Source organism: Trichoderma asperellum, chromosome 2 (assembly GCF_020647865.1).
Source record: "Trichoderma asperellum chromosome 2, complete sequence".
Taxonomy (NCBI): domain Eukaryota; kingdom Fungi; phylum Ascomycota; class Sordariomycetes; order Hypocreales; family Hypocreaceae; genus Trichoderma; species Trichoderma asperellum.
In genome coordinates, this window is record NC_089416.1 from 3,840,054 (window position 1) to 3,867,685 (window position 27,632).

Here is a 27,632-nt window from a genome sequence, read left to right on the forward strand (position 1 = left end):
TCCTGTTGCAGCAATGGCAAGCCAGGCGCGCCCGCCAGGGAAAGGATGGACTGCCTCGCTTCAGCCCCAGGCTATGAGCTGTGCCATTCAGCGAGTGGATATTGACGCCGCCAGCGCCACCATCGCGGGCTCAGGGCTCTGGTTCAGGCTAGCAGAGCAGAGCAGATCTGGCATCGAATCTTGAGCTCTAGGGGCATTTTCGTATTTGTATGAAAAACATACATCTCTTTGCGGCCAGTTTGGACGTATTCCGATTTTCCCTCACGCTCTTGTGTTCCTTGGCAGTTGGGTTATTAGGCGGCAGTGCTTCGTACTATATGCCCTCTTTTAATCTACATTACACCATGTCTCCCGACAAAGGGCAAGGAACAATCCCCCTCGATGACATGCGAGCCCGGCAACCCAACGGCCACGCAGTACTGCGCAAGGAGAGGAAATCGACTAAATCTGCTGATAAAGCTGAGACCGAGGCAAAGGCCCACGGTCAAAAGAAAGAGACGGATGTGAATGCCGACCAGGCTATGCAGGACGGAGAGCAGCACGAAGAGGCACCTGTCGAAGTGGATATCGCCGATTTTGCAAAAGATGAAGTCACCGATGCGTCCATTTCTCCAGAGCTTGTTCCTACGAGGAGATATACTTTGCACGTGCCAGGTCCATATCCCGACGGAGCTCATTCTGACGACGACGACGACTTTGAATTGGCTGAAATGACTAGTTCAGTGTATGCTGCAGCAGCTGAGGGATTCCCTGGCATGGAGAGCATGGAGAGCATGGAGAACGAGGATTTTATGCCTCCGCGACGCCTTGCTGATGGCGATGGAGCGCGAGACGAGATCAGAGAACAGGCGCAGCTCAGGCAACTCCAAGATGCCATCACTAGGCTCACTCTCGAAAAGGAGAGCGCTGAGAGAGAGGCCACCAAGGCCAGACAGCAGATTGCAGACTTGAAACATCTGCTCAACTCTGACATGGAGGAAATTGCCAAGGACACGGAGTCCCTTGGCAAAGAAATGAAAATGCTCAAAGAAGAGAACAATCTTTTGAGAGAAGAGCTCAACGATGCGCAGTCGCACATCTTCAGTCTGCAGCCGTATCGTAAGGACCTCACCCCAGAGGAAGTCGGACGGGTAAGTCTTCGGTGTCTTGGGTAGGGACCTTATTTCTTGGCTTGCTAACGTATATATATTCATAATCCAGCAATATGATGACCTGGTTGAGTCGGTTCAAGACTGGGTTCAGAAATTCATGGGCTTTTGGTTGGACGACTATGAGGCTGGCGTTGAGGCTCTCGCCGCCCACGCACGGAAGAATTCTGGAGAAGTTGCTAGATTTAAGAAGGTTGTGCACAAGTACCCAGATTTAATCCACGGCTGCATGTTCCCGGAGACCGATGAAGACATAATCGTCGCTATCATTATGCGATTTCTCAACGACCACATCTTCCAAAAGGTTCTCTACGGCTCTGCGGCGACTTATACCGAGATGGTGAGCTTTATCGAGACACAGATGCAGACCGCTGTTGAGCCTAAGAGAGGTAATGTGCCTTCTGATCTCCAAAGACCAATGGCGAGACTAATCTAACAACAATGATTCAAACTAGACTTGTTTGCCGTTCGTACATGGACTGCCGAGAGTTATAATGCTCTGATGAGCGCTCCACAGTTCCGGAGTGTTCGCGCTCGACGCAGCAGAGACCTGACTATAACCCTGGCAGATGTGCTTCGCATCTTTTGCAAAAAGGACAAGTACCAATGGTTTTGCCAAAACACGGAGGAGCGTTGCATCAGGCCGGCCATGGCGCTCTACGAAAAGCTTCAGATATCCACACACCACTTCTATCTCGATATCCAGCCCTACATTGCGTGGAGCGGCAGCCAAATTGCGCCATCGCAAGAATTTTACGAGTGCGTCGAGAATCTTGATTGCAAAAACATCTTACATAACAGAAAGGCCTTCAACATGAACAAGCTGGACCCTCGACCTACTAAGACCGATCTTTACGACAATTTACTCAACGTGTGTACCGTGGTTCCTGCCCTGTATATCCGTCAAATCGGCCAGCGCGATGCTATCAAGGCACCGTCGGTTGTTCGCAAGCAGCAGGTGTTAGTAGCCTGGGGCCCTGGTGAAAAGAGGGAGAAATTCACCGAGGGGGCCGACGAGTCGCTGGTCCATATACTCTGCCTCTCAAAGGCACGGAAGAAAGGCGAGAGCTGGCTAAGCTGATGGGATGTGCCAACGTGGCGCGGATATGTGAGGTTTGGAACAAAACAAAATGAATCATTAACGTGGATGCTGTGAAACCACATGTCGTACATGTTTGGGCATGTATGCGGGGAGGGGGCAATACTTATGGGCGTTTGCATGGTCTCTCTCTCTCTCTCTCTTTCTCTCTCTGTGTGTCTTTTTTACCCTTTCCTCTCTCTTTTTGGTTTTACTGCATCTTTTCATACCTATTAGCAAATCATGTGTTTAGCATTTATTAATAGGACAGCTGTAGAGCCACGTATTTGATCTGATTTGGATAGATTGACCAGTTGCTATCACCGCTTATAATTCCCGTTCATTGGAGCTCTCACGCACCCATCTTGACCAATGTGTCCACGGCTGGGCGGTCCTTGGCCTGCCACGTTGAATACGGCTCGCATCCACAGTACAAATCATATGATTCGCGACGGCCCTGCGAAGCCTTTGCCGATGGGCTGGGGAGGGTGTGTCTAGTTCGATGATGAAGCTCTAGAGCCGGCTCTTAGGCACACTCCATTGCACCGACCCCCTGCACGTAGCAAGGCACACTGAAGCTTATCCAAGGCGTTGGCCACTGGTGGCGGCACTCACTAGGCTGCTTTGGCGCTGCTCGGCACGTTGAGTTCTGTTCTGCTGGTTGGGCGCGCACGGCAAAACGCACTGCTGGCACCGCTGGCGGCCCTGCTGAAGCGCTATGGCAGGCAGCTAGACCAACGCGCTGGGGCTTGCCCGTCTCCGCTGTGCATCGCGAGGCGCCTCCCAGCCTCAGCTGGTTTGCCCACTGAGGCACCTGGAAGTGGCTGCGAGCAAGGACCTGCAGCCTGTCTCTCATCCCTCCCGTCCTTTCCCCCTTTGCTGCAAGTCAGAATGATGCATGTGCTTCTTCTTTTCTTCTTTTCTTCTTTTCTTCTTTTCTTCTTTTCTTCTTTTCTTCTTTTCTTCTTCCCTATCTTCTATTTTTGCGCCCAGTCAACCCTCCCTTCCGCCATAGCTGCCAACATATCTTTGCATCTTCCATCCAACACCTCTCGATCGATTCTGCGTGCTATCGCCGGTATAAGCGCCCAGCAGCCACACTCCTCCAGTCCCCTGCACATGTCTGCCATATAAGCCGGCCCAAGGGGGTTAACCGGGATTACACACACACTCGCACACTCACACCTTTCGATATGAGCATGTTTCGCTCCCTCAGGAAAAAGACGGGAGCTGTTTTTCGCAAACGAAAGGACAAGAGCTCTGTTTCCTCGGTGGCGTCAGTTCCCAGCATTAGCTGGCCGATTCGAGACGATTCATACGCACCGTCGTTTGCTACAGAAGAACAGTCGGAGGTGACGATTAATACTGCATTCCAAGCTACAGCCGCGGTAGAAGAGGAGGAGCTGAAGCGCGTTGAAGAACGGCCGTCGGAGGTGAAACAAGAAAGCAATAACACTATTGTCGACATTGTTGTCACTGTCACTGACCCGTCCGCCTCTCACACTACCGCTGTTCATACACCAGCATTTGATACGCCGGCAGCTGAGATACCAGCGGTTATTACACCAATAGCTAGTTCCATTATTGCCGACATACCAGCTGTAGCGCCCAAAGAGATTCCAGCTGAAACGCCCGCGCAAGAAGTTGAGATTGCTGAAGAGCCCAAAATGGATTCCTATACCCCAAAGAAATTTGTCCCATATGTGGAAACATCAGCAATGAGGAGCAACATGTTTGTATATCCCGGCTCTTCGCACTACGGCATGGTGAATCCAGCCATCATGAGCGGCTTCGGGGACGACGACGACGACTCGATCTGGCTAGTAGATGATGAAGAGACAGATCCAGAAGCTGAAAATGCACAGACGCCTGAGGCAGAAGGCGAAGGAGAGGAAGAAGAGGAAGTTGTGCAACTAGAAGAAGAAGAAGGAAATGAAGAATATGATTATGAGGAAGATGAAGATGAGGAAGAGGAAGATGAAGAGGACCAGGAAGAGGAAAAAGAGGACGAGGAAGATGAGGAAGAGGAGGAGGTAGAGGAAGATGAAGCCAGGACAAGCGTCTCTTTGCCAAGAACGAATCAATTTCAACCTCCCTCAATACACACTGAACTCGAGGCAGCCCCAATGGCTGATGCACAAACCGGGTTCAGATATCGCATTAACCTTGCTTTATTTGATGACGACTTTGCGACCCCAGAAGAAGATAAAAATCCAGTTTCTGTGGCCAGAAATCAGGATTCCGCTGCGTTCACTCCGCCTGCCGCAGCTGACACGCATCATGCGACGGATCTTTTGACCGTTGCAGAAGGATCTCTGCAACAGAATCGCAAACAAGGCAAGATGGCTGCTTCAAGCGGTTCATCTACGCCTGCGACAGGGAACCCGTATGTCGACCTCCTCGAGCAGCAAGACTCTGCCATGACAGAAGCATATCAACGCCGCCTAGATCTGTCTGGCAGGCGTGGAGATGACGAAGCTGATGATTTCAGGTAGGTTTTCTGAAATATAGCCCCTTTCGACGGCTTTTCGTACGTCCAGCCCCCTTTACGCCGTATATAAGCCCAAAGAGGGCTTGTTTTTTACGACTATGCTACTATGTAATACTCTCCCGATTTTCTACCTGCGCCTTGCACACAGTCTCCGGGGACATACATATATTTCTTTTTCAGCAACTTATCTTCAAGTTTCTCAAATCTGTAAGTCTATTTTGCTGACACTACTATCGATTAGTTTCGGGCAACGATACCAGAGCGATCCAGGAACATCATCTGTTCTAGTTACGCATCAGCGTGTTCCGTCAGACCGTGAGGACGGTGACCGCGATTGCTTGATTTGTGCGGACACCAAAGAGGAAATCCTCTTTCCTCGGTTTTCTCCAACAGCGTCTTGCACGCATTCCCCTAACGCATGCCTCGAGTGTCTGGAGAGGTCTATCCGCTCTGATCTGACAGGCAAGATTTGGACAGATATTAGATGCCCTGAGTGTCGAGAGCTGCTAGATTATACAGACATCCAGCGTTACGCTGATGTGGAGACATTCAAGAGGTACATATCCCGATTTCACCTCGACCTCTCTTCTATGATGGAGCAAAATGTAGCCTAACGCAACTGATTAGATACGAAACGCTTGCCCTCCGAGCCGCCATGGCTGAAGCTGAGAACTTCTTTTGGTGCACATCTGGCTGTGGCTCTGGTCAGATACACGACACCGGCCGTGACCAACCCATCGTAATTTGCCTTCACTGTAGTCACCGATCGTGCTTTCATCATAATGTCGCATGGCACCAGGGTTTGACGTGCGAAGAGTACGATCAGTTGCTTGCCGACCCGGACAACTTTCGTTCCAAGCTTGAAATTGATAACGAAGCGTGGGCAGCCTCCCAAAAGGAGCAGCTTGAAGCAGACAGAGCTATGGCTCAGGGTCTATTGGAAGAAGAAAGAAGGACTAGAGAGATGAGGGAGAGGAGAGATCGTCAAGAGAGGGAGAGGACACAGAAAGCAATCGAGTTGGCGAGGCAGATTGCCGCAAGAAGGAAGGCTGAGGAAGAAATGAGCAGAGAAACAGTTGGGAGGACGACAAAGCCTTGCCCCGGATGTGGATGGGCGATTGAAAAGAATGATGGATGGTACGTACACTGATTCCACTTATCGTTCTCTAAGAACGGTTGCTAACTGTTCTTATACAGCTCGCATATGACTTGTAAGTGGTGCCCCTTGATTTTTTTGATTTTTTTTTTTTTTTTTTTTTTTTCATTTCTTCTCCTTCATTCCTCCTTTTCTCTTTGCCTTTGTTTCAAATCTTAGGGTGCGTACTTGCAACACACGCCCCCCTCTGTATCGAAACTCTCCCCTTTCTCTCACTCTAATTAATACCGGCAATATAAACACGAGAAGAAGAAAATCACTAATAAAAGATCGCCGCAGGTATCAAATGTCGCTTCGAGTTTTGCTGGGGTTGTGGCAATATTTGGAGCAATACCCATAGCATTTACTGCCAAGGATAATTGCTGGTAACTGACTGGTTGACATGACAGGCGTCAAATGCAAACATCAATTTTGCTATGAATGCGGTGCCGACCATAAGCGTATTCTCGAGAACGACAATACTATTCATAAAGATACCTGCAAATTTCACCCAAATCAACTAAAGGATTTGGATGGTGTTGAAGGCAAGGAGAGTGACGAAATTGACGAAGAAGAATAGTTGTTCAAAGGCACTATGAATAGTAGGATTATTTTTCTTGGAGTTGTTCATTATCATTGGTTGGTCATATCTTCGATGCAGCAAGTAGAAATGTATACCCCCAGTAGTTCACAGCATTTGCGGTTCTAGTTTTTTAGATGTCAAAGTAAAGCAACGTCGTTTATCAAAAAGCAAAAACAGACTTTAATTGTTTAAATGGCCCAATAATCTGCTTACACGAAGTTCTAGTCATACACACATCTCACGTATAGAGTATATAGCAACATCCCCCTCCTTCAAAGAGCACAATGTATGGTATAGCCAAAAGAAAAGAAAAGAAAAAGTTCTCACGCTCAAAGAGAAGTTAACTCCTCCAGTCTCCTCTCTAACTCGGGCACCTGCCTCAGCTTCATCTCCAGCTCCTCCCTCTCATCCTCCAGTCGCAAACGCCTCTCAGCATCGAGCTTCGTAAAGACATAGTTGCCCTGGCCGTCAAATTGCAGAATATGCGTGTGGTACTTCCACAAGCTGCGACGATGGCTGACAGTGAGGAGCGTGATGCCGAGAGACTTGGCATTCTCGTACATGACTTTCTCGGTCTCAAGCGTCACGCTGCTAGTGCACTCGTCGAGGATGGCGTACTGCGGTCGGTGGTAGAACAAGCGCGCCATGGCGACACGCTGCTGGAGGCCACCGGAAAGGACATCGCGCCATTCGGCTTCGGCATCCCAGCCTTCGGGGTAGAGTTCGACGAGATGCTCCAGACCAAGGGTATTGAGAATGGAGAAGAGGTCGGAATCGTTGACACCCTTGGAGCGCATCTGGCGCAGAGAGTCGGGATAGATGATTTGCTGACGAAGGGAGCCTCGGGATAGGTAGGGACGCTGGGGAAGATAGAAGATGGAAGTAAAAGGAGGTTTATAAACAGTGCCTCCGTAGACAGGCCATAGGCCTCCAAGAATGCGGAACAATGATGATTTCCCGCAGCCATTGGGTCCGACGACGAGCAGGTGGTCACCATGAGAGAGGGAGAATGAGAGCGCTTTGACGAGTACATCGCCGTTGGGTGAGATGATAGGCCTGTTGCACTTTCTGTTAGTTGCTACGGTCAAGGTATATGGGGGGGAAAGGCTCTGACTTACACATCCTCGAATTTAATGTAATCCTTGCTTTCATGGACCGTGCCGCGGCCCTTGAGAACTGCCTCGTTGTCCTCCGTCCCGGAGGAAGAGACAAGCTTCTTCTCGAAGTGGCCCATCTGAATGTCGTCCATGACGTTGAGCAGGGTGGCAACTCTGGAGGTATATCCAGCCAGCTCCATGATTTCTCTGTAAGAGAACATGATTCTGCCAAAGGCATCAGATGCAGAAAGGAGCATACGACGGTTCGTCACAAAAGCCTCTGTTCTATCTCCCATGTTCATGACAATCTGGCCGGGAAGCTTGACAAAGACGGGGACACTGCAAAGCAGCAGACCCAAAGCACCCCAAAAGTATTTGATGACAAAATCTTCCATGAAGCCATGGTAGAAGCGTCGTCGAAGGATGTAATTCACATGCTTGATAAGAGTAAAATAGCCCTTGTCTAATGTGTCCTTTTCTGCGGTATGACCGCCATATAGGGCAATTTCCTCGCTATAATCGATCAAGCGAGAATGCTGGAAGCGGAATTCTCCTTCCAAGCGAGCTTCATCGGCGACATACTTGCCAAAGGGTGGTGTCAAGACGCGCATCAGGTTTGCCGAGAGCTGAACCAATAACGTCATAAAGATGACCCCTTCGCTTCCAACGCTCTTAGATAGAGTGTATGTGTAAATGGTCTAGTAAGGGGGAAAAAAATTAGATATGTGCACTTGCTTATTTAGATCAGTAAGAGGAGTAGGAGTGATATAACAAACCATGTCGAGTGCTGGCTTGGCAAGATTGCTGTACAGCTCGGCTAGACTATTGGAGAATTTTGATACATCGACAGCAATCAGTTGATCCGGGTTCTTTATCCGATCATCGAGTGCCGAGATCCCGTAGAAGGTCAATTTGGATAAGTATTTGTCATGTATGTGCTGCGTTAATCTCGTCCGGTATTGCAGAGAGAGCTCGGCTTGGTGATAGGAAAGCTGCAAAGAGGGATTCTAGTTAGCTCTGGCCTCGATTCCAAGGTAGGCGAAAAGGCAGTTCATTACCATCGAGTTTGTGAAGGTTGCGGGGACAGCGATCAGCATCCACCAAACAATGCGCTTCAAGAATTCCTTGCCGTTTCCCTTGACCAAGGCCTTGACGATAGCACCGTCCATTTCTGCAACACGAACGCTGATCAAAGTCCTCAGGACCAAGAAGAAGCTGTGGCTGGCCAGCATCCTCGCCTCTTTGCTGCGCCAGCCGGGTACCACGATCTTCGTCAAGCGCATCAAGGACCTGAAGAATTCGCGGTTGAGAGCAACCTTCTTCCTGGGTGATTCCTCGGTCCCGGCGGTTACAGTCGCCTGGCGAGCAGCCCGTTGAGCCGCCTCGCGCGCAGAGGCAGCCTTTTGCTCTGAGATGGCATGGCGGATGCGATTGGCGAGGGCGACAAAGAGGGAGATCCAGATGGCACGCGAGATGCGCGTTCGGTGCTTGACGTACAGCCCAGTGAGGTGGGCGATGATGCCGCGAAGGGACCGGTCCTTGGACAGGGCGAGTTTCGACTGCCAGGCCATGGCTGTGGAGGAGGTTCTGCGTCGAGGGCTGTTCTTGTTCTCGTCGACGCCAGCCAGGAAAAGCTCGTGCCCAGCCTATCACCTAGAGTCGAAGGTGCAGCGCATTGGTCGGCCTCGAATCGCCACGGCCTCGGTTATGGCGGGTGAGAGATGCTCAGGCTTGTGCTGTCGCAATGCTTTCTAACGTCGTGATGATTAGCTGGATATGCTGCGTGGTCCAGGCTGCGGGTTTGCTGTGTGTGCTTCAACCGTCACAGCAGGGATTCCCAGCCTGGCGGTGATGACATCAAATGTCAAAAGCTGTATTACGGAGCAGAGGTGACGCTGGTACCTGTAAATAACGACGAGGCGCCTGAGAGTGGAGTTGCGTCCGCTGGCCTCGGCCTAGCAAGAGCAGATGCGGCACTGCTTCCCCAGACTCGAGCGCCACAGCTGCAACCAAGCGAATAACCCCGGCATGTGATTGCAGACACCAGCCACAGCCGAAGTGCACAAGTCAAGCATCAGCCACACTCGTGGGGTCTGATCTTTTTTTTTTCTCTTCACTCTTTATCGCGGGGTGGCAACGAGTGTCACAACTGATAAACTTGCTCCTTTCACGATAGAGTCCGAGACAGAGCAGCACCACGATCGACACCGCGTAAGCTACGCCTCTAGAAAGGATCGCAAAGATGGCCGACGAAGAATATACCATTTACGATGAGATCGAAATCGAAGACATGACCTTTGACGAAGCTCTTCAAATCTACCACTACCCATGCCCTTGCGGCGACCGCTTCTCGATTGGCATCGACGACCTGCGCGACGAACAAGATATTGCTGTGTGCCCAAGCTGCAGCCTGATGATCAGAGTCATCTTCGATCTTGTCAGAAATCCGCAAAAGCATCACTCAAGACGAGCGACCTGCTAACGTGATACCAGGATGATCTACCTAAGCCTCCTCCTACCGGCAACTCTGGAGGCCAGATCCCCGTCGCTGCTTAGATTCATCGCCATATCTGCAAATTTTCCTAGGCAAGAGTCGAGTACTCTGCCGAGAGGAGCGAGATCAGTGCCCAGCCGTCTCCGGCGCCGTTATAGTCGCCCTAGTGAGGCTCTTCGGATCGACAGACCACCCCACGTCGAATACGGTAACGTCTACAACAAAGACGACGATCTTTAGACACACCGTGACGTCGCCTCAAGTATCCCACCTACTAGCGGAAGAATGAATATCTTCTAGGCGAGCTTTTCCAAAGAAATGACATTGGTCACTCAGAGATACAAAGAGTTCGGCTTATACGAGCTGCGGCTTATGCCTCTAAGCTTTTCGAAATGAGCTTTGGATGAACCAGTGGCCGGTCATCCTACTCGAATACTATCCTCGTTATTGCAGGCATGAATATACATTTCGGCAGATTTTATAAGCATAAACACTACAGCTTTTCCTAAAAGCTTTCTTTACCAGTCACTTGAACAGTTGACGATTGAATTGCTATGCAGCAAAATTACCGCTTAGATCAGCGTGTATAGTTGTGTGTGAAATTGTCAATTACAATTACTCTATTATCGGTTTATACTCTTGTCCGTCTAAAGGTGGGTGGACTCCATGGTCCGTGGTATCTTTGTTGGTTTTTCTCAAACGCCAGTGTCCTACCTGGGACACAAATCTATATGTGGCGCGCATATCGTCCAGCGTCATTATTCATAACACCTTTCCTGCCCTCTTCTATAACATGATCAATCCCATTATGCAGAATCCTATCAGCCCAGCCATGGAGCTCTGCATCTGTTGCGGAATAGCGCCACCGGTTACGTGGCTGGTAGGTGTTGTGGTGTTCTGCGACTTTGTAGGAACCAGACTGCTAGCCAAAGTAGCTTCATCAACGTCAGCATGAGATAGCTCAACTCGAGACAAGAATTGTTTCTTACTGGTTGCATTTGGAAAGCCGGCAGGTCGCGTAACGCTGGTGGTAGAAGCAGAAGAGTCGTCAGAACCGCTCTCTGTCGCCGTCTGCGTTTCTGGGCTCGTCCAGCCTGACGACGGTGTTATGGATGCTGAGACGGCGGGAAGAGTAGCATCCTCTGTGTTTGGAAGTCCGCTCTCGGTGCCGATAAAGACATGCTGTGTTGTCGATACACCGACGACAGTTGTGGCGCTTTCGGGGAAGACGGTTGCTGCTGCTGTTGCTATAGCAGCAGCAAGGACAAATAATTGTGAAGAGCGCATTGTTATCGATTTTCGGGATCGGGAGGCCGAATCTTGGCAAAATGTACAGGTATGCGGAGACACAAAATGGGACCCGAGCTTGCAACAGACAGCACCAGGCTGATGGCAAAGAAAAAGCGAAGCAAGGACTATAACGCCGACAGAGCCATACAACACAAGGACGAAGCGATTGTTCAACCAAGCGACTGTGACAAGAGACAACTGCGACTGCGGCTCGCGCTCTTTTAACTAGAAGAAATGGGACGAGGGCTCGCGCATCGTGGAGAGAAGGCTGCTTCTTGGTCGTCGCGGACAAGGCGACATATAATACCACCTCGTGCACTGCATGTATGCGACAAGGAGCTACCACTGCCTAATTACACCCAGACCCGCGAATTGCGACCAGCGAGGCTCCAATTTGGCCGCCAAAAGCGGCTTGGTCTAGCTGCTTAATGTCGCAGGGGCCAGGATGCTTCATGCTAGTTGCGCGTCGACGACCCATCGCCGATCCATCCAGGAGCGGCCAGCTGACGGCGTGGACGAATGGCGTCCAAGGCCTTGTCATGAATTGGCCCTCCAAGTTGGACCATTCGCAAATGGGAAAGCAGGAGGCTGCGCGGCTTCATTTCGTTGCGTCATAAAACTCGACGGAGCACACAAAAGATCGACTGCCGCCTCAGCATTAGTGCCAAAACGGTTTTACTGCGTGAGAGTAACTATACCGCCACATAAAAAAATCTCGCCGCGTGCTTGACAAACCAGCTTGTCGCAAGGACACGCCGACGGGAGGAGGGCAAAGAGGCTTCGTCTTGCCACCAACAAGCGGTATACTAGCAGAGCAGAGCCAATCTCTCACTACGGAGAACTAACCCAACAGATCTAGCGAAAGGCAACGCGGGAAAAAAAAATGAGAAGAGAAAAAAAACTAGTGCTATCTATAAGTGGTCCACATCGAGTGACGCTTGGACTTAGCCCCTGAACCGGCAAAAGAACCACCTTCGCTGCGGGCCATGGAATTGCAACCACTTCGCTTGCCAGGCAAGCGAGCAGCAATGTTCGTCCTGAGCCGCCGGCGGAGATGTGTTAATGCAGAATAGCTACTGGCCCGTGGGGAGATGTTTCTCTGTTTCCACGCCAAAACAGGCTTGTACAAGCATGCCCATCCCATGTCCGCCAGGATGCTCGGAAAGGCTTAGGACAATGTGATGGATCCGTCTCTTAGAGCGGGCTACATGGGGGCGCACTCCGAGACAAGGCAATACCATACAGTATACATACACAATAGAGAGGATTCATCACACTTTGAGACGTGTGCACAGGCATCGGCTGCCGTACCACTGCTTTGCGCGGCTGTGGAGCCTACTCTGCGTTGTGCAACCCACAATGGATTTGCTACGACTCAAAGCTTTGCCCACTCTCGAGGTTTCGGCAGAGTTGAACACACAGTGCTGTGTGCTCTGAAGAGGAAATCTGCCGAATGGCGCCGAATTACAGAAGAGACGGGTCAAATAATAATAATTTTTGATTTGCTGCCGATCGCATTTTTAAGCTTATTATATGAAGAACGCATAAGATGAGCACGTCTTTGACAAAGCCGTTACCCTACGGAGTCCTATATGCATAGGATTAGTAGAAATGGCTAAAAGGAACGAAACCCACAATGCAGGCACAGCAACACTGTAACGCCTCACGGAGACTACCCAGACTGTACAAGCACGACTTCAGTCCGCAAAGACAGACCGAGGCTCCTAGTGCGTTGCCCTCGCGCAACGACAGCCATTGGGGAAATCCATTTTCCGGAGTAGTATTAACGCAAATGGATCGAAATAATTTTTTTCCCCTTCTCTGTTTTTCCCTCTTTCGACAAAGCATAAGCTTTTGACTAGGGAAGAAGGGGGGGTTAGAAAGGGGTGGCGTCGCTTAAGAATGAAGCGGCACCTCCTGAGAACGCTTCGTCCTCCACACGACACGCGCGGTCAATTGCCGACGGCGTTATTTGGGGGCGGGGGAAAGAACTATTGACAAAGCCCAGGGAACTAATTGTTCGGCGTTTCTAGAAAGATGGCGTTTTGGGGGATTTGCCATCGTGGATTACTGCTGACTTGCAAGTTCTGTATACCGTATTAACAACTGTAAAGACGGTGAACGATGTACGGTGAAACAATGGGGTTTCTCGTTATCTCTTATCAAACGTTGAACACTCTGTAGTTGACAGTAATATCAACCTTGATGGGTCTCATAATTAATGATCGGCGGTTATTAAACAAGTTAGCCGAGCGTGTTCACACCGCAAGAAGCCGTAAGCACGTAAAACAACATGTATAATCAAAAAGGTTACTGAATAGGTATTCATTGTATTCTCTCTAAACTGTCTCTCTCTCTAGAGCATTTTTTACTTTATTCTTTCTTTCGTAGCAAAATAAGAAAAAAAAATCCATCCGAAGAAGAGCAAAATCCCTGCTCCTCACGTTTAAGCCTCCACATTTTCAAAGAAGAAAGTAGGCTGACCAGGGACCGCATTCTCGGCAACAGGGACTGATATTTCCACCTCCTTACCGTCCTCCAGTCTAACGCCCTTCTTACCGCCTTCCTCAACCACCAGGATATCGGCGACTGACAGACCTGACGTTCGCTTCAGGCCAGGCACCATCTGGACCAAGGTCTCCTTCTCATCGAAAGCCAGCTTCTGCTCCAGGACGACGCTGGCAGGCTCACCGGCCTGCAGGCGCTTCTTCAAACCCTGAACAAAGGGCATGGCCTTCTTCATCTCACCCATCTTGCCAATCTTGCCGTTCAGGGCCTTGTCGTCGACAGACTTGGTCGCAGGGTCCCACATCTCCTTCAGCAGATCAATGTACTTAGCCTGCCAAGTTGGGAATTTGGCAGCCATGTAAATGGTCAGCTTCTTGGGCTTCTTGGGGTCAAAGGAAACTTCCTTGCCCTTGGCCTTCTTCTTCAGCTGCTGGCCCTCAGCAGAGTTAATGTTCGAAGCGGTGCTTCGGACGTACTCTCGCTTAGCTGACAGGGCAGCGTCAACGGCCGGCACTTCAGGGAACCTGGCATTGTGGATAGTGGAGTCCTTCTTCAAGACTTCCAACCAGATGTATTCAGACCAGTGAGGGGCGATGACAGCCATCAGCAGGGCTTGCAGCTCAATGTATCGGAATACCAGGTCCTTGTGCATCTTGATACCGCCGGCCGCACAGGCCTCGCGGTAAAAGTCACGAGCACTGGTCAGCTCATACAGACCGGCCTTCAGGGCCAACTTGTAGTTAGTCAAGCCGTACTGCTCAATAGCCTCTCTAGCACAAGCATTCAACTCATTGTTGAACAGGCCGTCCTGGAAGTTGTTGATCTCGCCGGTACGCAGCTCGTTCTGGTCCTTGACCATCTCCTCGCACCACTCACGCAGAGTGAACAGACGCAGAATGTTATTGTCGGCAACATCTTCCTCGAAGTTGGCATCGCTAACACCATCACCGGCATCGGCCAGAGCAATACGAGAAGCGTCAGCGCCGTATTTCTCCACCATTTCTTTTAAAGTCATGAAGTTGCCAGTACTCTTGGCCATCTTTTCTCCGTTCAGCATCAAGTGACCGTTGGCTCGGACACCACGAGGCCAGTACTCCGGTGGGAAGATAGCCAAGTGGATGTACAGGAAGAATGTCAAGTGGTTGGGGATCAGGTCCTTTCCTGAACTACGCAGATCCAGAGGGTAGAAGTATTCGAATTCTCGTCGCATGCTCTCCAAAGTCTCTCGGGGAATGCCAGAGCTAGAGATAACATCATCGGTGATATCGCGGCGGCAGAAAACGGCGTCCCAGACCTCGTCAGTCATCTGCTCAGCGCCAATGTTGCCAAGGCCCTTGGTGCGGCCAAACAAGTCCTTGTGCAGGAAGTGGGCAATGGTGTAGTAAGCCATGTAGATGGTCGAGTCACTCAAACTCTCAACCAGGAATTGCTTGTCCCAAGGCAATTTTGATCCCAGACCGAATGATCGGGCGCAGGCCCACTGGTTCAGCCAGTTCAGCACACCTTCAAAGCCATTCTTGGTCTCGGGAGCCCAAGTCTCCAAACCCTTTCCGTCGGCATTGTCAACCCATTTCAGGGCAGTCTCCTTCCAGGACTGCTCGCCATAGTCCAGGTACCACTGGTCCATCAGTGAGACGATACAGTCATCGCCAGATCGGCTGACAACCTTGCGCTCGGGTTCTGAGTAGGCAAAAGCCTCACCAGCCTCGATCAACTGAGCCCTGACCTTGGGCTTGGCCGTCTCAACCTTCTCGCCCTTGAAGTCGCCAACCTTGATGATACCCTGGTAGAAACCTTCCTTGTATGCCAGTTCTTTGGCCTCTTCCAGCTGCTTGGTATCCTTGGGGGAAGCAATCTTCAGCTTCTTGACCAAGAAGGGTGCGCACAGGTCTCCGTATGACGGGGTTTCAATAATGGGGTAGATCTCCAGCTCGGCCCACTCCTTCTTGATTCCGTAATAATCAGCCTTCTTTGCCAGCTCAGTCACGGTTGCGAAGTCATCAGGGCTGTCTGATGGAACAGAGGTGACGACACCGGTACCCTTGGTGGGCAGGACGGTTTCCATGGGCAGGACCCTGACTCCCTCCTTGTGCAGCGACAGAGGGGCGTTGACCAGAGTTCCAACAATGTCGGAACCTAAGAGGTCAGCAGCCTTCTCGATGGAGCCTTCCTTGGCGAAAATGCCCTGGTAAGCCATGTTACGAGCAGCTCGCTCAGTGATGACAAAGTAGTTGTTGTCATCAACCTTGAACAGGCCGTAGTTCAATTTGGGGCCGACGAAACAGCAGGTTTGTCCGTACATAGTCTCGGGTCTCAGGGTAGCAGGAACCAAGAAGACGTTGGCGCCATCGGGAATCTTGCCCTTGATGGCCTCAGCAGCCTTGGGTGCCCACTCCAAAACCTTCAGCTTCAAGGCAGTGTACTCCTGAGGGTTAACAGCTTCACCCTCAGAACGGTCGTGGTCCATACACGGCTGGCCATCCTTGATAGAGTAGATTGTATATCGCTTGCCAAACTTGATCTTGTTCAGCTCCTTCAGGCGGTTCATTTGCCATCGAATGAAGGCGTCGTAGTAGGGGTTAGCATCGGTTGTGACAAATGATCGTCGCCAGTCGATTCTTGAGCCGAAGCTTGTTAAATCCCGGATGGCCAAGGGAGGGAAGTACTGCAGCCAGTATTGAGAATCAGCGAACAGGTGAATATCCTCGGTAGGAATTCCAATGGCCTGCATAATCTGGAACTGGTACTTCATCTTGACGGTCTTCGCATTGGCCTTGCTCTTGTTGGTGGTGAACTTGGTAACATCCTCCTTGGTCTGCTTGGCAGCAGGCTTTGGCTGCTCCTCGACAACAGACTCTTCCTCTTTGTAACCAGAGAAGTCCTTGCCAAACAGCTTAATCTCGTTGACCAGCTTATCCGCGCAGGCTTTGATGGGCATACCAGTGCAGTGGAAACCCATGGGGAACAGCGCACGCTTGCCCTGCATTCTCGCTGTGCCCGCGGCAAACTCGACCTTGGTGGCTGAGAAGGTGTGACCGGCGTGGAGGGTTCCGTTCATGTAAGGATAAGCCATGGTTCCGAAGAATTTGGGTTGCTGTTCTCGCAGCTCGGCCGGAGAGATGGAGTGGAAGGGCACCTCAGCTGTCGTCGGGGCATTCGTCTCGAAAACGCGGTCCTCGGCCCATTTCTTCTGATACTTCTTCTCGACGACAACCAGGGTGTCGCGCTTCTCGGTCTGGTGATGGTCAGTAGATGCGATCAACAGGAGAGTATGGCCGGCATTGTATAGTCACGTACTCCTTTCAATTCCTTGGTCTTGGAGACTGTCAGGCCCTCCAGGGCCTTTGACACAGAAGCCGTCGCCATATTGAAATTCTTCTTGGTGACAAGATAAAAAATCGAAGTCTTCTTGGGGTAGAAAAGAATAGCCCCGGGAGAATTGGCTGTCTTTATGTGACTTCCCGTAGGTCTGCCCCCTTTTTGACTCACTCGCACAGAGAAGATACGATCTTGTATATTCTCCGTGGGTTTGACTCACTTGCAGCAGGCAGGATAATTTGGCGGGGGCTCAGATTCGGAGGGGTGGAAAAAGTACCTATCGCGGGGCAACTTTTTTTCTGACAGGGACTGTGGCGCGGTGCAGTGGCGGTGCAGTGGCTGCCCAGCTTCTGTAGGCATTGGCTGCAGTACCTACGCAGCTTTTGCTAGCTTCAAAAACGGCGTCATTCATCGCTCTGGTATCCCAAACATCTCCGATATTGTTAGCACAAGAGTCATATTTGCGGAAGCATATCATTTGATAATGTTTCCAACCCTAATCAGACGAGCAGTTCAATCGGCGAAGGAGCCTCTGACTACAAAGATTCCCCTGACTATCGCGAATAATCCTTACAAGGCTCGAAAAGTATGGCCACCTGACTTCAAAGAGTTGACTCATCAGCAACAACTCCGATTTGAGAAGAAGTACAAGCGTCGTGTTGCCCTTGCAAGCCGATCTCCAAGATGGGAGAAGGGCGTCAAGTATGCGCAGCTTGCCACAATGGCTGGTCAGTTTATGTTTTACACCTAATGAGTGTAGTCAACAGGCATGGTGCTAACTTTGCAGACAGCTGCGATGGTATGGCTTATATTCTACTCTGAGTTTGAGTGGTGGGGGCAAAAGTATAAGCCATCTGAAGAGGTGTGTCATTGGTTTAATACACAGATTCATTTGCAGTTCACTTACAAGAATCCTTAGCTGCGGAAACATGCCATCAATCTCTTCGGCGTGTTGGATCCCGAAAAGCGATATGAGCGCCGGAAAGATGCACCGGAAGTAAACCCGTCACGAAACTCAGATTCGAAATGAGTTGTAAGATAATGTCTGCCACTCTATGTGTGTGTAATATAGGATTTGTATATATCTAAGGCGTTTTTGGCGTGATACCCATCTTGGGCTAAGGGAAAAGACAAAGGAATGCATGCATATGCTCGTTATAGTTCTATCCGACTCATCTCTTTGTGCTCAGCTCAAGGCCGCAATATCATTATTATACCCGTCCTGCCCATGCAAAGTTGCCCCCAAGACCCATTCCTGATCCAATAGTGCTTCGTCCCTCATTTACCGGCCGTTTAGCGACTGTTCCCTGGGCTCTGACACCAGAAACAATACGATCTAGACTCGTCTCTATCACAACCCCTCCTATAATCATTTCCGACAAGGTCGCATGGAGCGTTTCGAAGTTGAAAATGAGATCAAGCTCGCAGACATTTTCAAACAACTTATCGAGCGCCTCGACATACACTTGTATTAAGTCGATCAAAGCAAGGGGTGATTCTGTGGCTGTAGAGATGATGATGAAGTAGAGGGTAGCGTAATTGCGGTATGTCACCAGCGAGGGGACATCATTCTGCTCTTCGGTCGAGCTGTGCGATGTGCTAGAAGCGGCGAGGAGAGGAGGGAGAGGCAGAAAGTTGCAAGAGCCTGAGGGTCGATTCGACACGAGTGTGAATATCTCCGATATCAGGCGCTGCTGAATGCTGGTGTCCTGCGATAAGACGATGCTGAGTCAGTGGTTTGTCTCGGGCTTTGCATGAGCGATGTGGTCGCAACGCACCAGCTGGGTGTAGAACTTGGTAAGCCGAGGCTGGCCCTGGCCATTGAAGACCAAAAATGCGTTAATCATGGCCGCGGAACGAGTCTCATCATCGTCCAGAGACCCGTTGGCGAGATGGTGATGGAAGAGAGTGCTTGGTGGGGCCGATGCAGGTGACGGACGGCGTTCTACGAGCTCCAAGTGACGTTGCCGAAAGGACGTGACTAAGCAAAAAGAACTCAGCTCTACTTAGACGCCCAGCTCATTACATGGGGCATCAAGGTACCTCCAAGTCCTGGCTGCAGGGCAGATGCCGAGCCACAAGTATGGGGAACATGCTATGACGAACCTTTTCAGCTTGTTCCAATTGGCTTCCTATCACCCAAAAAGATCTTAGAGCTCAAAGCTTCTTCAACACCTCTTCTCTCTTGTTTCCTCGCATAGTCCGCCACTCCTGCGAAGCAATTGACCAGCTAGAACCTATCTTATATCCCATAGCGCATCGCGGCTTTTTACATCTCCGAATGCGCATTTGACTCTTCGCTCATTCGACCTCGGAATCTACCCAGACCAGCGTCTTCTCTCACCCCACCAACCACCAATATGGCATCATCAAGCATCTCAAGACAGGCCCCTCGCCTGCTCGGCCGAGCTATGCGCAATCCCAGAATGGCGGTCTCAAGCTTCCGCGCTCTTCCCAGCATCTCCCGCGCAGCCACTCCCTCAGTTTCTTCGCAGCGACGGCAATTCTCGGCGCAAATGATCTTGCGCAAGGGCATCATGCCGGATACTTCCAACCCGGACAAGGCGCCAACCGGAAGTCAGGTAACGTTTGTTGCCGCTGAACTCTCTGACGAGGAGTACCACGACCTGTCGAATGAGTACCTGAATGACCTCCTCGAGAAGTTTGAAACACTCCAGGATGACGGCTCTCCAATCGATGTGGAATATTCAGTTCAGTCACCCCTCCCTCCTCTAGGACTGGTCTTTGCTTTAATCAACTTTTGCTAACCATTCGACCTAAAGTCCGGTGTCATGACCGTTACCGTAGCCAATAAGGGCACCTACGTTATCAACAAGCAGCCCCCCAACAAGCAGATCTGGCTCTCATCGCCTCTGTCCGGTCCCAAACGATACGACTTCTGCGTTGCCAGCGAGGGGCAGGGAGATAAGGAGGGCACGGCATTGGGGACATGGATATACTCACGAGATGGGTCGAGCTTGGACGAGCTTATACATAAGGAGATTGAAGTGGACTTGTGAGAAAAGAATCCACCACATAGCTGATGATAGCGGAGGGTATGGAGTTAATAGGGCATATGGAACAGAGAATGCGACATTAGAGGCTGGCCAGCGATAAAGAAAGGAAGAACGTGATGTTTTCCACTCTGTAATACTAAACAAAGTCAAAATAGTTGTGGCCTAAGGGCAGTTTTAATATTTGTAAAATGGCCAAGTGGGATTCGTTGGCTCATGTAAGATTTCGAAGTCATCAATCCTCCTCTTTCCTGTCTCTAAAAGAAGGACTCTAAACTCCCAACACTGCTCATCGTAAACACAGCCCCATGCTCTTATTCAGCATCGCAACAGTCATATTATAATGTTGCATCGCATCTTCACGTAGTTGTCTCGCATCAGGCCTATAATCTCATTAGCATCAACTCTCATTCATATCAAGATCCCGCCATATGAACCCGTCTCTTCACCCTCATACACAACGACACAGGAAACGGCAAATAAACCAAAGCGAAACCAAATCGAAACGAAATGAAAAGAAAAAGGCCAAAAACTCACTTCATCTTCGTTTCATTCAGAGCCCTCTTCCAAGCCCTCGTCCCCCACGCCCGATCCAGCCGCACCTTGATCAAATTCTTCAAAATCTTATGCTCCAGGCCCCTCTCCTTCGCCGCCGCCTCCAGGAACCACACCGTCCTCTTCACGCCCTCCGGATCCAGAGCCGCATTGCGCTCTCGGAAGGCCGCCCGGAGCTGGTCCCGCGCCACGTATCGCGCCGGCGCCGAGTACTGCACCGCGCGGAGGAGACCCCGGTAGAGGTGCCGGTAAGCATGGGTTATATCTAGCTTGGAGGGTGCTGCGGTTGTCATGACGTGCTTATTGATTTTGTGGTGTATCCAGTCCTCATGGCTCTATTTCTATGAGGCCTGATATGAAGAACCTGGAGGTGCATAAAATGGGTATAATACATGATCTGAAATACGAAGGCCGGTAAAATTGAGCGCCATGCTATATTCACACTGTGTATTTTCAACGCTCCATGCACGGAGCACCTTAAAGACAGGATCTCGACAACATTTAATGTTGCGCATCTTGTTAGTTCTCCGGAGAAAGACATTCAAAAAGAAGTAGCAATTGCTTAGGCACTGCTCAAAATATCGCTGTTACGAATTATTCATCAATAATACTAATAGTGTTTTCGTACCAATAACAGTGTAGTTTCAGTACAGCAGCCGCTACAGCCACGTCTTGTCTACACTGCTCTCGAAACCTCTTCAAGTCAGCTTAAGAGATTACACTTCATCCCGCAGTCTGTCATGCTTGTTTCCCTCTTCCTCAACGTAGGTGTAATCTATGCAGCAAATGTCCATCTTATATACCAAAACCAACCATCTTATGCTGGCAAGTAGTCTAGGCCCGAGTTCTGTACCTAATAGAACGACGAGCATGGCGGCCATGCTTCGCTCCGCTGTCTATGTGCCCAAGAAAAATTCAAACAAAAAGAAAAAGATCTATAGAGATACTCCAAGGAAAATGAATAGGACGGCCCCAGGGTTAATTGTCATTGCGGCCCTCGTCTTCCTGGCCGATTGGAGTATATCGCCCTTGGCCACTACTCGGACTGCCTGAACGGCCGCGATTAACGACCCTTGATAACCACCCACTGATGCTTCGGTCATCGCCGCCACTCTGGACGCTGGGTTTGTTATCACTACCATCAGGAGGGTCAAGAGTGAGCCCTGGAATGGGAGTAATTGAGCGAAATGGCGTACGGCTAGATCCAATAGGCGATCCACCCCGGATGAGTGACCCGGTTTCTGCATGGATAGATGGAGTGGCTACAGTGCTAGCATCCCCGAATAGCGAGTCCATCTCTTCGAGGCGGACACCACAAGTCTCTGGGTAGACAAAGTAAACTAAACAGATGAGGTTAGGAATCAGTCAAGGGCGTAAGGAAGGACATAGGAGTCATAATCAATACGAGCAACTCACCAATTACAAAACTAGCAACACAAAAGAAGGCATGGACGAGATACAAGCGCCATTTGATCCACTCTTGCAGAATTGGTGTCATTTCTCCCACAAGCCAGTTGAAGGCCCAGTTCGTAGCAGTCGACAAGCTGGCACCCTTGGAGCGAATGCTAAGAGGTAGGATTTCAGGAGGGTAGAGCCAAGGGACTGGTCCCCATGAGTAGCCAAAGGCAGCATTGTATATCATGACAAACAGAACGACCAGCCTAGGAGTCCATTTGACATCAAGGTAAAGGAAGTAGGAGATGAGAGACAGTGAAATGGCCATGAACACGGCGCCAGTGAGAAGAATCATTCGTCGACCCCATCGATCCACAAGATACCAAGGCGGGATGGTAGAAAGGAAATACGTGATACCGTTAAAGCCAGTCATGAGAACGGCGTCGTGGCCAACCCAACCAGCGGATTCAAAGACATATGGGGCGTAGTAAGAAATGACGTTGATTCCGTTAAGCTGCGCGAGGGCCTGTGCAGACATGGCGATAAAAACTCGAGTGCGATACCGGCGGAACATGTCAGAATACGACCGCTCGCCCTCTTGACGCTGAAGAAGGACATCCATTTTGATCTCGCGATACTCGTCGCGCGCCTTGGCATTATGAATATCGCCGCCGCCATAAAGGTTAGCAATGACAACCATGCCTTCTTCATCGTGATCATTATCTAGGAGCCATCTAAAGAACATAACGGTTAGTATTTCATGGATATGCATCATGAGGGTCAGTGGCTCCATACCTGGGCGATTCCACAATGACCAAGCTTCCCAATCCCAAAAGAGCTCCCATGATGCATTGCATCATGAGAGGAATACGCCATGAATAGTTGCTCTCGATGAACCCACAGCCGTAGTCCACCCATACGGAAGTCGTATATCCGATGATATTGCCAGAAAATTCGATGCAGGCAAGTTTACCGCGATTATGAGGTGGAGAAATCTCGGATTGATAGACAGGCACAATGGTAGAAAGCATGCCGACGCCAAGACCAGCGACAATTCGGCCAACCATCATCATCACCATGGATGTGGCGAGCGTCTGCAACGCTCCTCCGACGAAGAAAATGCAAGAACCATACAAAATAGTTCGTCGCCGGCCGATGATGTCACCAACACGGCCAACAATAAGAGATGAAATAAAAGCTCCTATTTCGAGAATAGCAACCATTGTTCCGACCTCGGCTTTCGACGGGTGGTTAAAGTAGTCGATGAAATATGGGCCGCTGAGAGAGCATGTTAATCGTGTGCACCGATTTGCTGCGAGGCACATGGAGAGAATGGAAACTTACGTGATGATACCCGACATGACACCCTGATCATATCCAAAAAGGAAAACGCCTAGTGAAACGAATATACTTGTGAAATACCTATTGCAAAAAAAAACAAAGTTAGAAAATCCAAAACTCCCATTGTGAAGGCGTAGCTAAGACAAGGGATATAGATGAGTCGTACAGCAAAGCCTTGCCTGTAAGGCCATGGATAGAGCCTGAGGATCCCGCCATGATGGCGCCGATGCAGCGTTCCGCTCGATTCGGTGGTCGAGGACGGGCGTCGGGGGGCTCAATGGCCTCTTTGTCGATGCCGGGAGAGGGCGAGAAGGAGTGGTTGCGCCGATGCGGTGACGGGTCGTGAATCCGGACCTTCTTGTGCGACTTGTAGAGCGGGTTCAGCTGTCGGCGCTGGACTCCGGCAAGCAGCTCGTTCTCAATGTCTTCCGGGAGCTGGATGCGGACCGGGTCGTGCTCGTCGCCGAACTGGTCGCCAATGTCGCCAGTGTCGGTCCACGACGACGATGTCTCGGACTCGGACGACGGGCGAAGCTGATGAGGGGCGCCGTATCCCCTGGCAGATAGGAGGGACGCCGATGGTGAGTCTTGGTCGAAGTCTTGGTCGGCGTGGGAGCGTGAAGGCAGCGTCCGGAGAGGGATGTTGGAAGGGAGGCGAGCTGACTTTTGGGGAGGAATGTTGGGTGGTTATGGGGCTGATCAGCAGCAGCACCCGCCTGCAGACTCTTGAATTTACGACGCCGGGGTGGGCGCGACGGATCTCACGGGCGGAGAGAGAAGCAACCTCGCAGGGAGCAGATGAGGTTATTGTCGGTGGTCGGGTGACAAAGACAGCCTAGATCAGAGACAGGACCTGCCTTGCTGGGGCCGAGTCGAGCAGCGCGAAACCTGGGAATACCTTGGCAGCTCGGCGCTGGGGAGACCGGCAGAGGTACAAGATCAGCGTGGCAGAGGTACGGCCAAAAAGGCGGCAGAGATTGAGGCGCGACAATGTCTCGGTGCATGTACAGCTCCGGTCCGGCGATGCGGCGATGCGTCCAGGCTGGACGACGCAGATGACCCCAAAGCCGTGGTCCACGAGCCTCACGATACGTCACTGGGGGGCCGTTTTAGGCCGGCTGGACGGGAGTAGTGCGGGTGGAGTTGCGAGCGAATGCACCACGATGGAGCGAAATGCGAGGGCGCTTCTGCAGAGGGAGGGGTGCCTTTTCTTTTTGAGGAGCTGGCAGGACAGAAGTCTTTGGCGAGCAGACAAGGGGCCTGGATTGGATGGCTGAAGAAAAAAGGTCTTAACATCAGTCTCGGCAGCGAGGGCAGGAGAGACACGAAGGCAAGACGAAACAGGACCAGAGAGGGCCTAGGAAGACGAAGACAGCGAAAAGGTGGAGATGGGAGAAGAGAGAGGGAAAACTTGGACGCAAAAGCCGTCAAAGTGGTGGCGCGTGCAGTGTGGCGTGGCTTCGTGCTGAATAAGAGGCGATCAATTGGCAGGCAGATCACACGTAAAGAGCGGGAAATAAACGGCGGCGGGTTGGGCGTCGTTTCGAAGAAGAGAGCGGGAGGTTGAAAGAGGGAGAAAGAATGGGAGAAGGGAAAAGCTGATGGACGGACTGATCGCCAAGTCCAGTTGTATTGATTGCGAGCGGCTCAGGGAAGCCCGAGATGGCGACCTCCCTAATCTACAGCGCCTCGCACCCGTTAGATCCGCAGATAATGCGCCTCTCAGGGGATGCCGCGTCTCACCACTGCGCGACGACGCCTGGGCTTGATGTGCAGTCACTGTAAACATAGATGGACTACACGAATCTGCATTTCGACATCTCCAAATTGAGACCCGCCATCAAAGAATCTAGATGCATAGAGGTGCGAGCACGCAGCGCATAAAAAAATAAAGCACAAAACCTACCAATGCGTTCCACAGCCAAGCTTCATCACCTGCCATTCTCCCGTCTCCTTATTTGCCCACGCTTCGTATTATTGGCGCTCTCAACATCATCCCGCCCCCAGTGATCGTCAGCACCTAACGGCGCCTGAGCCACGCCGGCCGTCTGGGCAAGCAACTCACATGCAAACATTGAAATCTATCCAATCTCAGCTGTGGGGGGACCCCGACGTCAGACGACGGCTCTGACCAAGGTTCCTGCGCAGATCTTCTCACATTAGGCGGGCGAAGCGCTGTCCTCGGCTGGTTTGTCAGAACTCCGCATATCCTCACCGGCATCAGACCGCCCAATAGCAGCGATTGCGGCAAAGCAGGCCAGTGCGGGGACACGAGAGGCAGATTGTGTTCGCCTTATAATTTATAATGGTTATATAGGTATGTAGTCGGCTCGTTTTTCTTCAGTAGCCGCCGGGTTTAGTATAAGAGCTTCCAAGGGTCGCTGCTCCAAGCATCGACTATAACAGCAATAAAAGGATGAGATGTCAAACGCATGCACGCATCCAGCGCATGCGTGTACATACATCTAAATCATCGCGTAGAACGCTCGCGTCGGGCCGCATAGTGGAATACCTCAAGCCCTTGTCTTTGTTTAGATGTCGGTCCCGGTCCTAGCTTATTAGTGGAGGTCAGAACGCCGTAGCTCACGATCCGTACTCCGGGTCGGGTCCGAATCACGATCCCGGAAGAGGTCCGGAACTGGTGGCTCGGGCAGATCGTCCACAGCAGCCATGGACGTGCATATATATATATAAACTGAATAAATTAATAATCAACACGCATAATAATTGCTATATTTGTTCTTGTCTTTAAGGCGCTCCTCTTCCACTTTTCCACTCTTCCAATAGAAGAAAAATGCTCACACATACCTTGCAAACAACGATAGCCGCCATACCATGGCGACAGCATTCACTGCAAGCTCCTTGTCCATCTCGCCCATATCGAATTGGAGACATAATACTCGACCATATCCAGGCCAAATAACAACAAGGTCATCATACACTGCCGTTGCGATGGGGCGGTACTCTGGAGGAAGCCATAGCACCCGATCCTGCCCATGGAGAATCCACGCTTTGTCTCGACTCCTATCAAATCTGGATAACTTCAATCTGTAGTTTGGATCTTGGCTCTGTCTATTCAATGATTCAAGCATCAAAATTTTCAAATTAAATTGGTATTACGCAGTATTTAATCCATGTCCTGTGTCATAAATGTTGTCGAGGAGTTCAACAAGCGTGCCCGTATTTATCTCGTAGATGAGGATGATACCATCGTACAGCATCGCTCCAAGTCGGGTACTATCTAGCGAAAGCACCAAAATTCCCTCATATGCCCTGAATTGTGAGATGGAGATGCATTGCAGATGCGTATTTGTGGCCAAATTCCAAATCCGAATGCTCTCTTCAAGACCTAATTCAGCCGCTAAAAGATCACTATTTGATGAAATTGCGAGTGATAAAGGGGATTGATCGTCGTCGATATCATCTTCCTGTAGGCATAAAATATGTATAGATAGCTTAATGTTGTCAAATCCCAGATCTGAACTTTTTAAGATGATCCAGAGGCCAAATGCTTGCCGTTGGGTGAATAGGCTACCTTGTAAGCTGCTTGTTCGTCACTCACGAATGTATGTAAACACGCACCTGACTCCAGATCCCAGAGCTTTCCTGTCGCATCTTCTGACCAAGACACTAAGTGTTCCCCGTCTGGCGAAAACGCCAAAGCTCTAACTGGTTCTTTATGACCTTCGAAGGGTTGGAAGTAAGCGATCCACTCATCCAACATCTCCGACTTTGTAGTAACCCACTTTGGCCCTTCAGTCTCCTCGTACATTTGCCTTACAATGCTGGAGACTGGGCTTAAAAAAAAGTGTAGAGCTGTAGACTTGCAGAGGTGCCAGCTCTATTCCAGCCGTGAGAGAGAAAACAAAGCGGTATAGGTCTTCAACAAAGTCACAAATTATACCTCCGCCATTTTTAACCTGGAAATTAACGAATCTCAAGTCTAAGTTGTGGAGGAAGGAGGAACACTTACTAGTTCCTTTACAATGCTAACAGTCCTTATAGCATCTGTCATTCTCTCCATTAAGCTAAGAGCTTCTAACCAATTCAATAATTTCCAAAGATCTGCAGAGAACTGCATAATGCTGGCTCCCAGGCTCAAAGGCGAGCTTTTTGTCTTTAAGCAAGAAATCCTGTAGACTGATGAACAAACAGCATCACAACTTTTCTCAGAACCAAGAAAGA

General features: G+C 50.5%; 12 protein-coding genes across 13 annotated transcripts; 5 read left to right on the forward strand and 7 right to left on the reverse strand.

Annotated features, from left to right (window-relative positions):
• Positions 1-6: 6 nt before the first annotated feature.
• On the forward strand, positions 7-2,553 carry TrAFT101_003577 (uncharacterized protein). Its single transcript, XM_024899043.2, has 3 exons — positions 7-1,130; positions 1,201-1,537; positions 1,604-2,553. The coding sequence occupies exons 1-3, from the start codon at positions 210-212 to the stop codon at positions 2,227-2,229; spliced, it is 1,884 nt and encodes a 627-aa protein (XP_024766665.2). The 5' UTR covers positions 7-209; the 3' UTR covers positions 2,230-2,553.
• A 578-nt stretch (positions 2,554-3,131) lies between these two features.
• On the forward strand, positions 3,132-6,902 carry TrAFT101_003578 (uncharacterized protein). Of its 2 annotated transcripts, none has more exons than XM_066126929.1 (5): positions 3,132-4,717; positions 4,959-5,273; positions 5,345-5,854; positions 5,915-5,928; positions 6,153-6,902. In XM_066126929.1, the coding sequence occupies exons 1-5, from the start codon at positions 3,420-3,422 to the stop codon at positions 6,230-6,232; spliced, it is 2,217 nt and encodes a 738-aa protein (XP_065983037.1). In that variant the 5' UTR covers positions 3,132-3,419; the 3' UTR covers positions 6,233-6,902. The 2 variants fall into 2 exon arrangements, with proteins under 2 accessions (XP_065983037.1, XP_065983036.1); XM_066126930.1 differs by having other exon boundaries at positions 6,263-6,902.
• Positions 6,551-9,465, reverse strand: TrAFT101_003579 (uncharacterized protein). Its single transcript, XM_024898924.2, has 4 exons — positions 8,591-9,465; positions 8,309-8,524; positions 7,554-8,230; positions 6,551-7,491 (listed from the first exon to the last, which is right to left on the reverse strand). Exons 1-4 carry the CDS (start codon positions 9,101-9,103, stop codon positions 6,765-6,767), a joined length of 2,133 nt encoding a protein of 710 aa, XP_024766663.1. The 5' UTR covers positions 9,104-9,465; the 3' UTR covers positions 6,551-6,764.
• A 309-nt stretch (positions 9,466-9,774) lies between these two features.
• Positions 9,775-10,088, forward strand: DPH3 (Diphthamide biosynthesis protein 3; the record flags this gene model as incomplete). The annotated part of the gene is made up of 2 exons (XM_024903190.1): positions 9,775-9,969; positions 10,026-10,088. 2 exons carry the CDS (start codon positions 9,775-9,777, stop codon positions 10,086-10,088), a joined length of 258 nt encoding a protein of 85 aa, XP_024766662.1.
• Positions 10,089-10,812: 724 nt separating this feature from the next.
• On the reverse strand, positions 10,813-11,313 carry TrAFT101_003581 (uncharacterized protein; the record flags this gene model as incomplete). Its single annotated transcript, XM_024903170.2, has 2 exons — positions 10,813-10,961; positions 11,016-11,313. 2 exons carry the CDS (start codon positions 11,311-11,313, stop codon positions 10,813-10,815), a joined length of 447 nt encoding a protein of 148 aa, XP_024766661.2.
• A 2,313-nt stretch (positions 11,314-13,626) lies between these two features.
• LEU6 (2-isopropylmalate synthase) lies at positions 13,627-17,369 on the reverse strand. Its single transcript, XM_024902257.2, has 2 exons — positions 17,122-17,369; positions 13,627-17,059 (listed from the first exon to the last, which is right to left on the reverse strand). The coding sequence occupies exons 1-2, from the start codon at positions 17,188-17,190 to the stop codon at positions 13,763-13,765; spliced, it is 3,366 nt and encodes a 1,121-aa protein (XP_024766660.1). The 5' UTR covers positions 17,191-17,369; the 3' UTR covers positions 13,627-13,762.
• A 186-nt stretch (positions 17,370-17,555) lies between these two features.
• Positions 17,556-18,324, forward strand: TrAFT101_003583 (uncharacterized protein). Its single transcript, XM_024903169.2, has 3 exons — positions 17,556-17,870; positions 17,934-18,004; positions 18,062-18,324. Exons 1-3 carry the CDS (start codon positions 17,627-17,629, stop codon positions 18,170-18,172), a joined length of 426 nt encoding a protein of 141 aa, XP_024766659.1. The 5' UTR covers positions 17,556-17,626; the 3' UTR covers positions 18,173-18,324.
• TrAFT101_003584 (uncharacterized protein) lies at positions 18,150-19,033 on the reverse strand. Its single transcript, XM_024901670.2, has 2 exons — positions 18,921-19,033; positions 18,150-18,851 (listed from the first exon to the last, which is right to left on the reverse strand). The coding sequence occupies exons 1-2, from the start codon at positions 18,987-18,989 to the stop codon at positions 18,354-18,356; spliced, it is 567 nt and encodes a 188-aa protein (XP_024766658.1). The 5' UTR covers positions 18,990-19,033; the 3' UTR covers positions 18,150-18,353.
• A 259-nt stretch (positions 19,034-19,292) lies between these two features.
• TrAFT101_003585 (uncharacterized protein) lies at positions 19,293-20,368 on the forward strand. The gene is made up of 2 exons (XM_024903189.2): positions 19,293-19,853; positions 19,926-20,368. Exons 1-2 carry the CDS (start codon positions 19,503-19,505, stop codon positions 20,160-20,162), a joined length of 588 nt encoding a protein of 195 aa, XP_024766657.1. The 5' UTR covers positions 19,293-19,502; the 3' UTR covers positions 20,163-20,368.
• Positions 20,233-21,079, reverse strand: TrAFT101_003586 (uncharacterized protein). The gene is made up of 2 exons (XM_066126931.1): positions 20,694-21,079; positions 20,233-20,539 (listed from the first exon to the last, which is right to left on the reverse strand). The coding sequence occupies exons 1-2, from the start codon at positions 21,002-21,004 to the stop codon at positions 20,446-20,448; spliced, it is 405 nt and encodes a 134-aa protein (XP_065983038.1). The 5' UTR covers positions 21,005-21,079; the 3' UTR covers positions 20,233-20,445.
• Positions 21,080-21,276: 197 nt separating this feature from the next.
• Positions 21,277-25,077, reverse strand: TrAFT101_003587 (uncharacterized protein). The gene is made up of 5 exons (XM_024898843.2): positions 23,614-25,077; positions 23,451-23,528; positions 22,902-23,384; positions 22,128-22,840; positions 21,277-22,051 (listed from the first exon to the last, which is right to left on the reverse strand). Exons 1-5 carry the CDS (start codon positions 23,661-23,663, stop codon positions 21,690-21,692), a joined length of 1,686 nt encoding a protein of 561 aa, XP_024766655.1. The 5' UTR covers positions 23,664-25,077; the 3' UTR covers positions 21,277-21,689.
• Positions 25,078-26,563: 1,486 nt separating this feature from the next.
• Positions 26,564-27,219, reverse strand: TrAFT101_003588 (uncharacterized protein; the record flags this gene model as incomplete). Its single annotated transcript, XM_066126932.1, has 2 exons — positions 26,564-26,958; positions 27,030-27,219. 2 exons carry the CDS (start codon positions 27,217-27,219, stop codon positions 26,564-26,566), a joined length of 585 nt encoding a protein of 194 aa, XP_065983039.1.
• Between the last annotated feature and the right edge of the window lie 413 nt (positions 27,220-27,632).

What these genes read in the sequence shown, in the direction of transcription:
- TrAFT101_003586 (XM_066126931.1), bottom strand. Translation starts at nt 21,004, where the DNA reads ATGACAACCGCAGCACCCTCCAAGCTAGATATAACCCATGCTTACCGG. An exon ending in CTGAATGAAACGAAGATGAA is followed by an intron (nt 20,540 to 20,693) that starts GTGAGTTTTTGG and finishes ATGAGATTATAG; the next exon opens with GCCTGATGCGAGACAACTAC.
- TrAFT101_003585 (XM_024903189.2), top strand. Translation starts at nt 19,503, where the DNA reads ATGGCATCATCAAGCATCTCAAGACAGGCCCCTCGCCTGCTCGGCCGA. An exon ending in CAATCGATGTGGAATATTCA is followed by an intron (nt 19,854 to 19,925) that starts GTTCAGTCACCC and finishes TTCGACCTAAAG; the next exon opens with TCCGGTGTCATGACCGTTAC.
- TrAFT101_003587 (XM_024898843.2), bottom strand. Translation starts at nt 23,663, where the DNA reads ATGGCGGGATCCTCAGGCTCTATCCATGGCCTTACAGGCAAGGCTTTG. An exon ending in GTCATGTCGGGTATCATCAC is followed by an intron (nt 23,385 to 23,450) that starts GTAAGTTTCCAT and finishes ATGCTCTCTCAG; the next exon opens with CGGCCCATATTTCATCGACT. An exon ending in GTCATTGTGGAATCGCCCAG is followed by an intron (nt 22,841 to 22,901) that starts GTATGGAGCCAC and finishes TATGTTCTTTAG; the next exon opens with ATGGCTCCTAGATAATGATC.
- LEU6 (XM_024902257.2), bottom strand. Translation starts at nt 17,190, where the DNA reads ATGGCGACGGCTTCTGTGTCAAAGGCCCTGGAGGGCCTGACAGTCTCC. An exon ending in AGACCAAGGAATTGAAAGGA is followed by an intron (nt 17,060 to 17,121) that starts GTACGTGACTAT and finishes GACCATCACCAG; the next exon opens with ACCGAGAAGCGCGACACCCT.
- TrAFT101_003577 (XM_024899043.2), top strand. Translation starts at nt 210, where the DNA reads ATGAAAAACATACATCTCTTTGCGGCCAGTTTGGACGTATTCCGATTT. An exon ending in CCCCAGAGGAAGTCGGACGG is followed by an intron (nt 1,131 to 1,200) that starts GTAAGTCTTCGG and finishes TTCATAATCCAG; the next exon opens with CAATATGATGACCTGGTTGA. An exon ending in CGCTGTTGAGCCTAAGAGAG is followed by an intron (nt 1,538 to 1,603) that starts GTAATGTGCCTT and finishes GATTCAAACTAG; the next exon opens with ACTTGTTTGCCGTTCGTACA.
- TrAFT101_003579 (XM_024898924.2), bottom strand. Translation starts at nt 9,103, where the DNA reads ATGGCCTGGCAGTCGAAACTCGCCCTGTCCAAGGACCGGTCCCTTCGC. An exon ending in CCAAGCCAGCACTCGACATG is followed by an intron (nt 8,231 to 8,308) that starts GTTTGTTATATC and finishes CCCCCTTACTAG; the next exon opens with ACCATTTACACATACACTCT. An exon ending in TACATTAAATTCGAGGATGT is followed by an intron (nt 7,492 to 7,553) that starts GTAAGTCAGAGC and finishes AAAGTGCAACAG; the next exon opens with GCCTATCATCTCACCCAACG.
- TrAFT101_003583 (XM_024903169.2), top strand. Translation starts at nt 17,627, where the DNA reads ATGTTTCCAACCCTAATCAGACGAGCAGTTCAATCGGCGAAGGAGCCT. An exon ending in GCAGCTTGCCACAATGGCTG is followed by an intron (nt 17,871 to 17,933) that starts GTCAGTTTATGT and finishes CTTTGCAGACAG; the next exon opens with CTGCGATGGTATGGCTTATA. An exon ending in AGTATAAGCCATCTGAAGAG is followed by an intron (nt 18,005 to 18,061) that starts GTGTGTCATTGG and finishes AAGAATCCTTAG; the next exon opens with CTGCGGAAACATGCCATCAA.
- TrAFT101_003578 (XM_066126930.1), top strand. Translation starts at nt 3,420, where the DNA reads ATGAGCATGTTTCGCTCCCTCAGGAAAAAGACGGGAGCTGTTTTTCGC. An exon ending in GACGAAGCTGATGATTTCAG is followed by an intron (nt 4,718 to 4,958) that starts GTAGGTTTTCTG and finishes ACTATCGATTAG; the next exon opens with TTTCGGGCAACGATACCAGA. An exon ending in GATGTGGAGACATTCAAGAG is followed by an intron (nt 5,274 to 5,344) that starts GTACATATCCCG and finishes GCAACTGATTAG; the next exon opens with ATACGAAACGCTTGCCCTCC.
- TrAFT101_003584 (XM_024901670.2), bottom strand. Translation starts at nt 18,989, where the DNA reads ATGATTAACGCATTTTTGGTCTTCAATGGCCAGGGCCAGCCTCGGCTT. An exon ending in CCAAGTTCTACACCCAGCTG is followed by an intron (nt 18,852 to 18,920) that starts GTGCGTTGCGAC and finishes GTCTTATCGCAG; the next exon opens with GACACCAGCATTCAGCAGCG.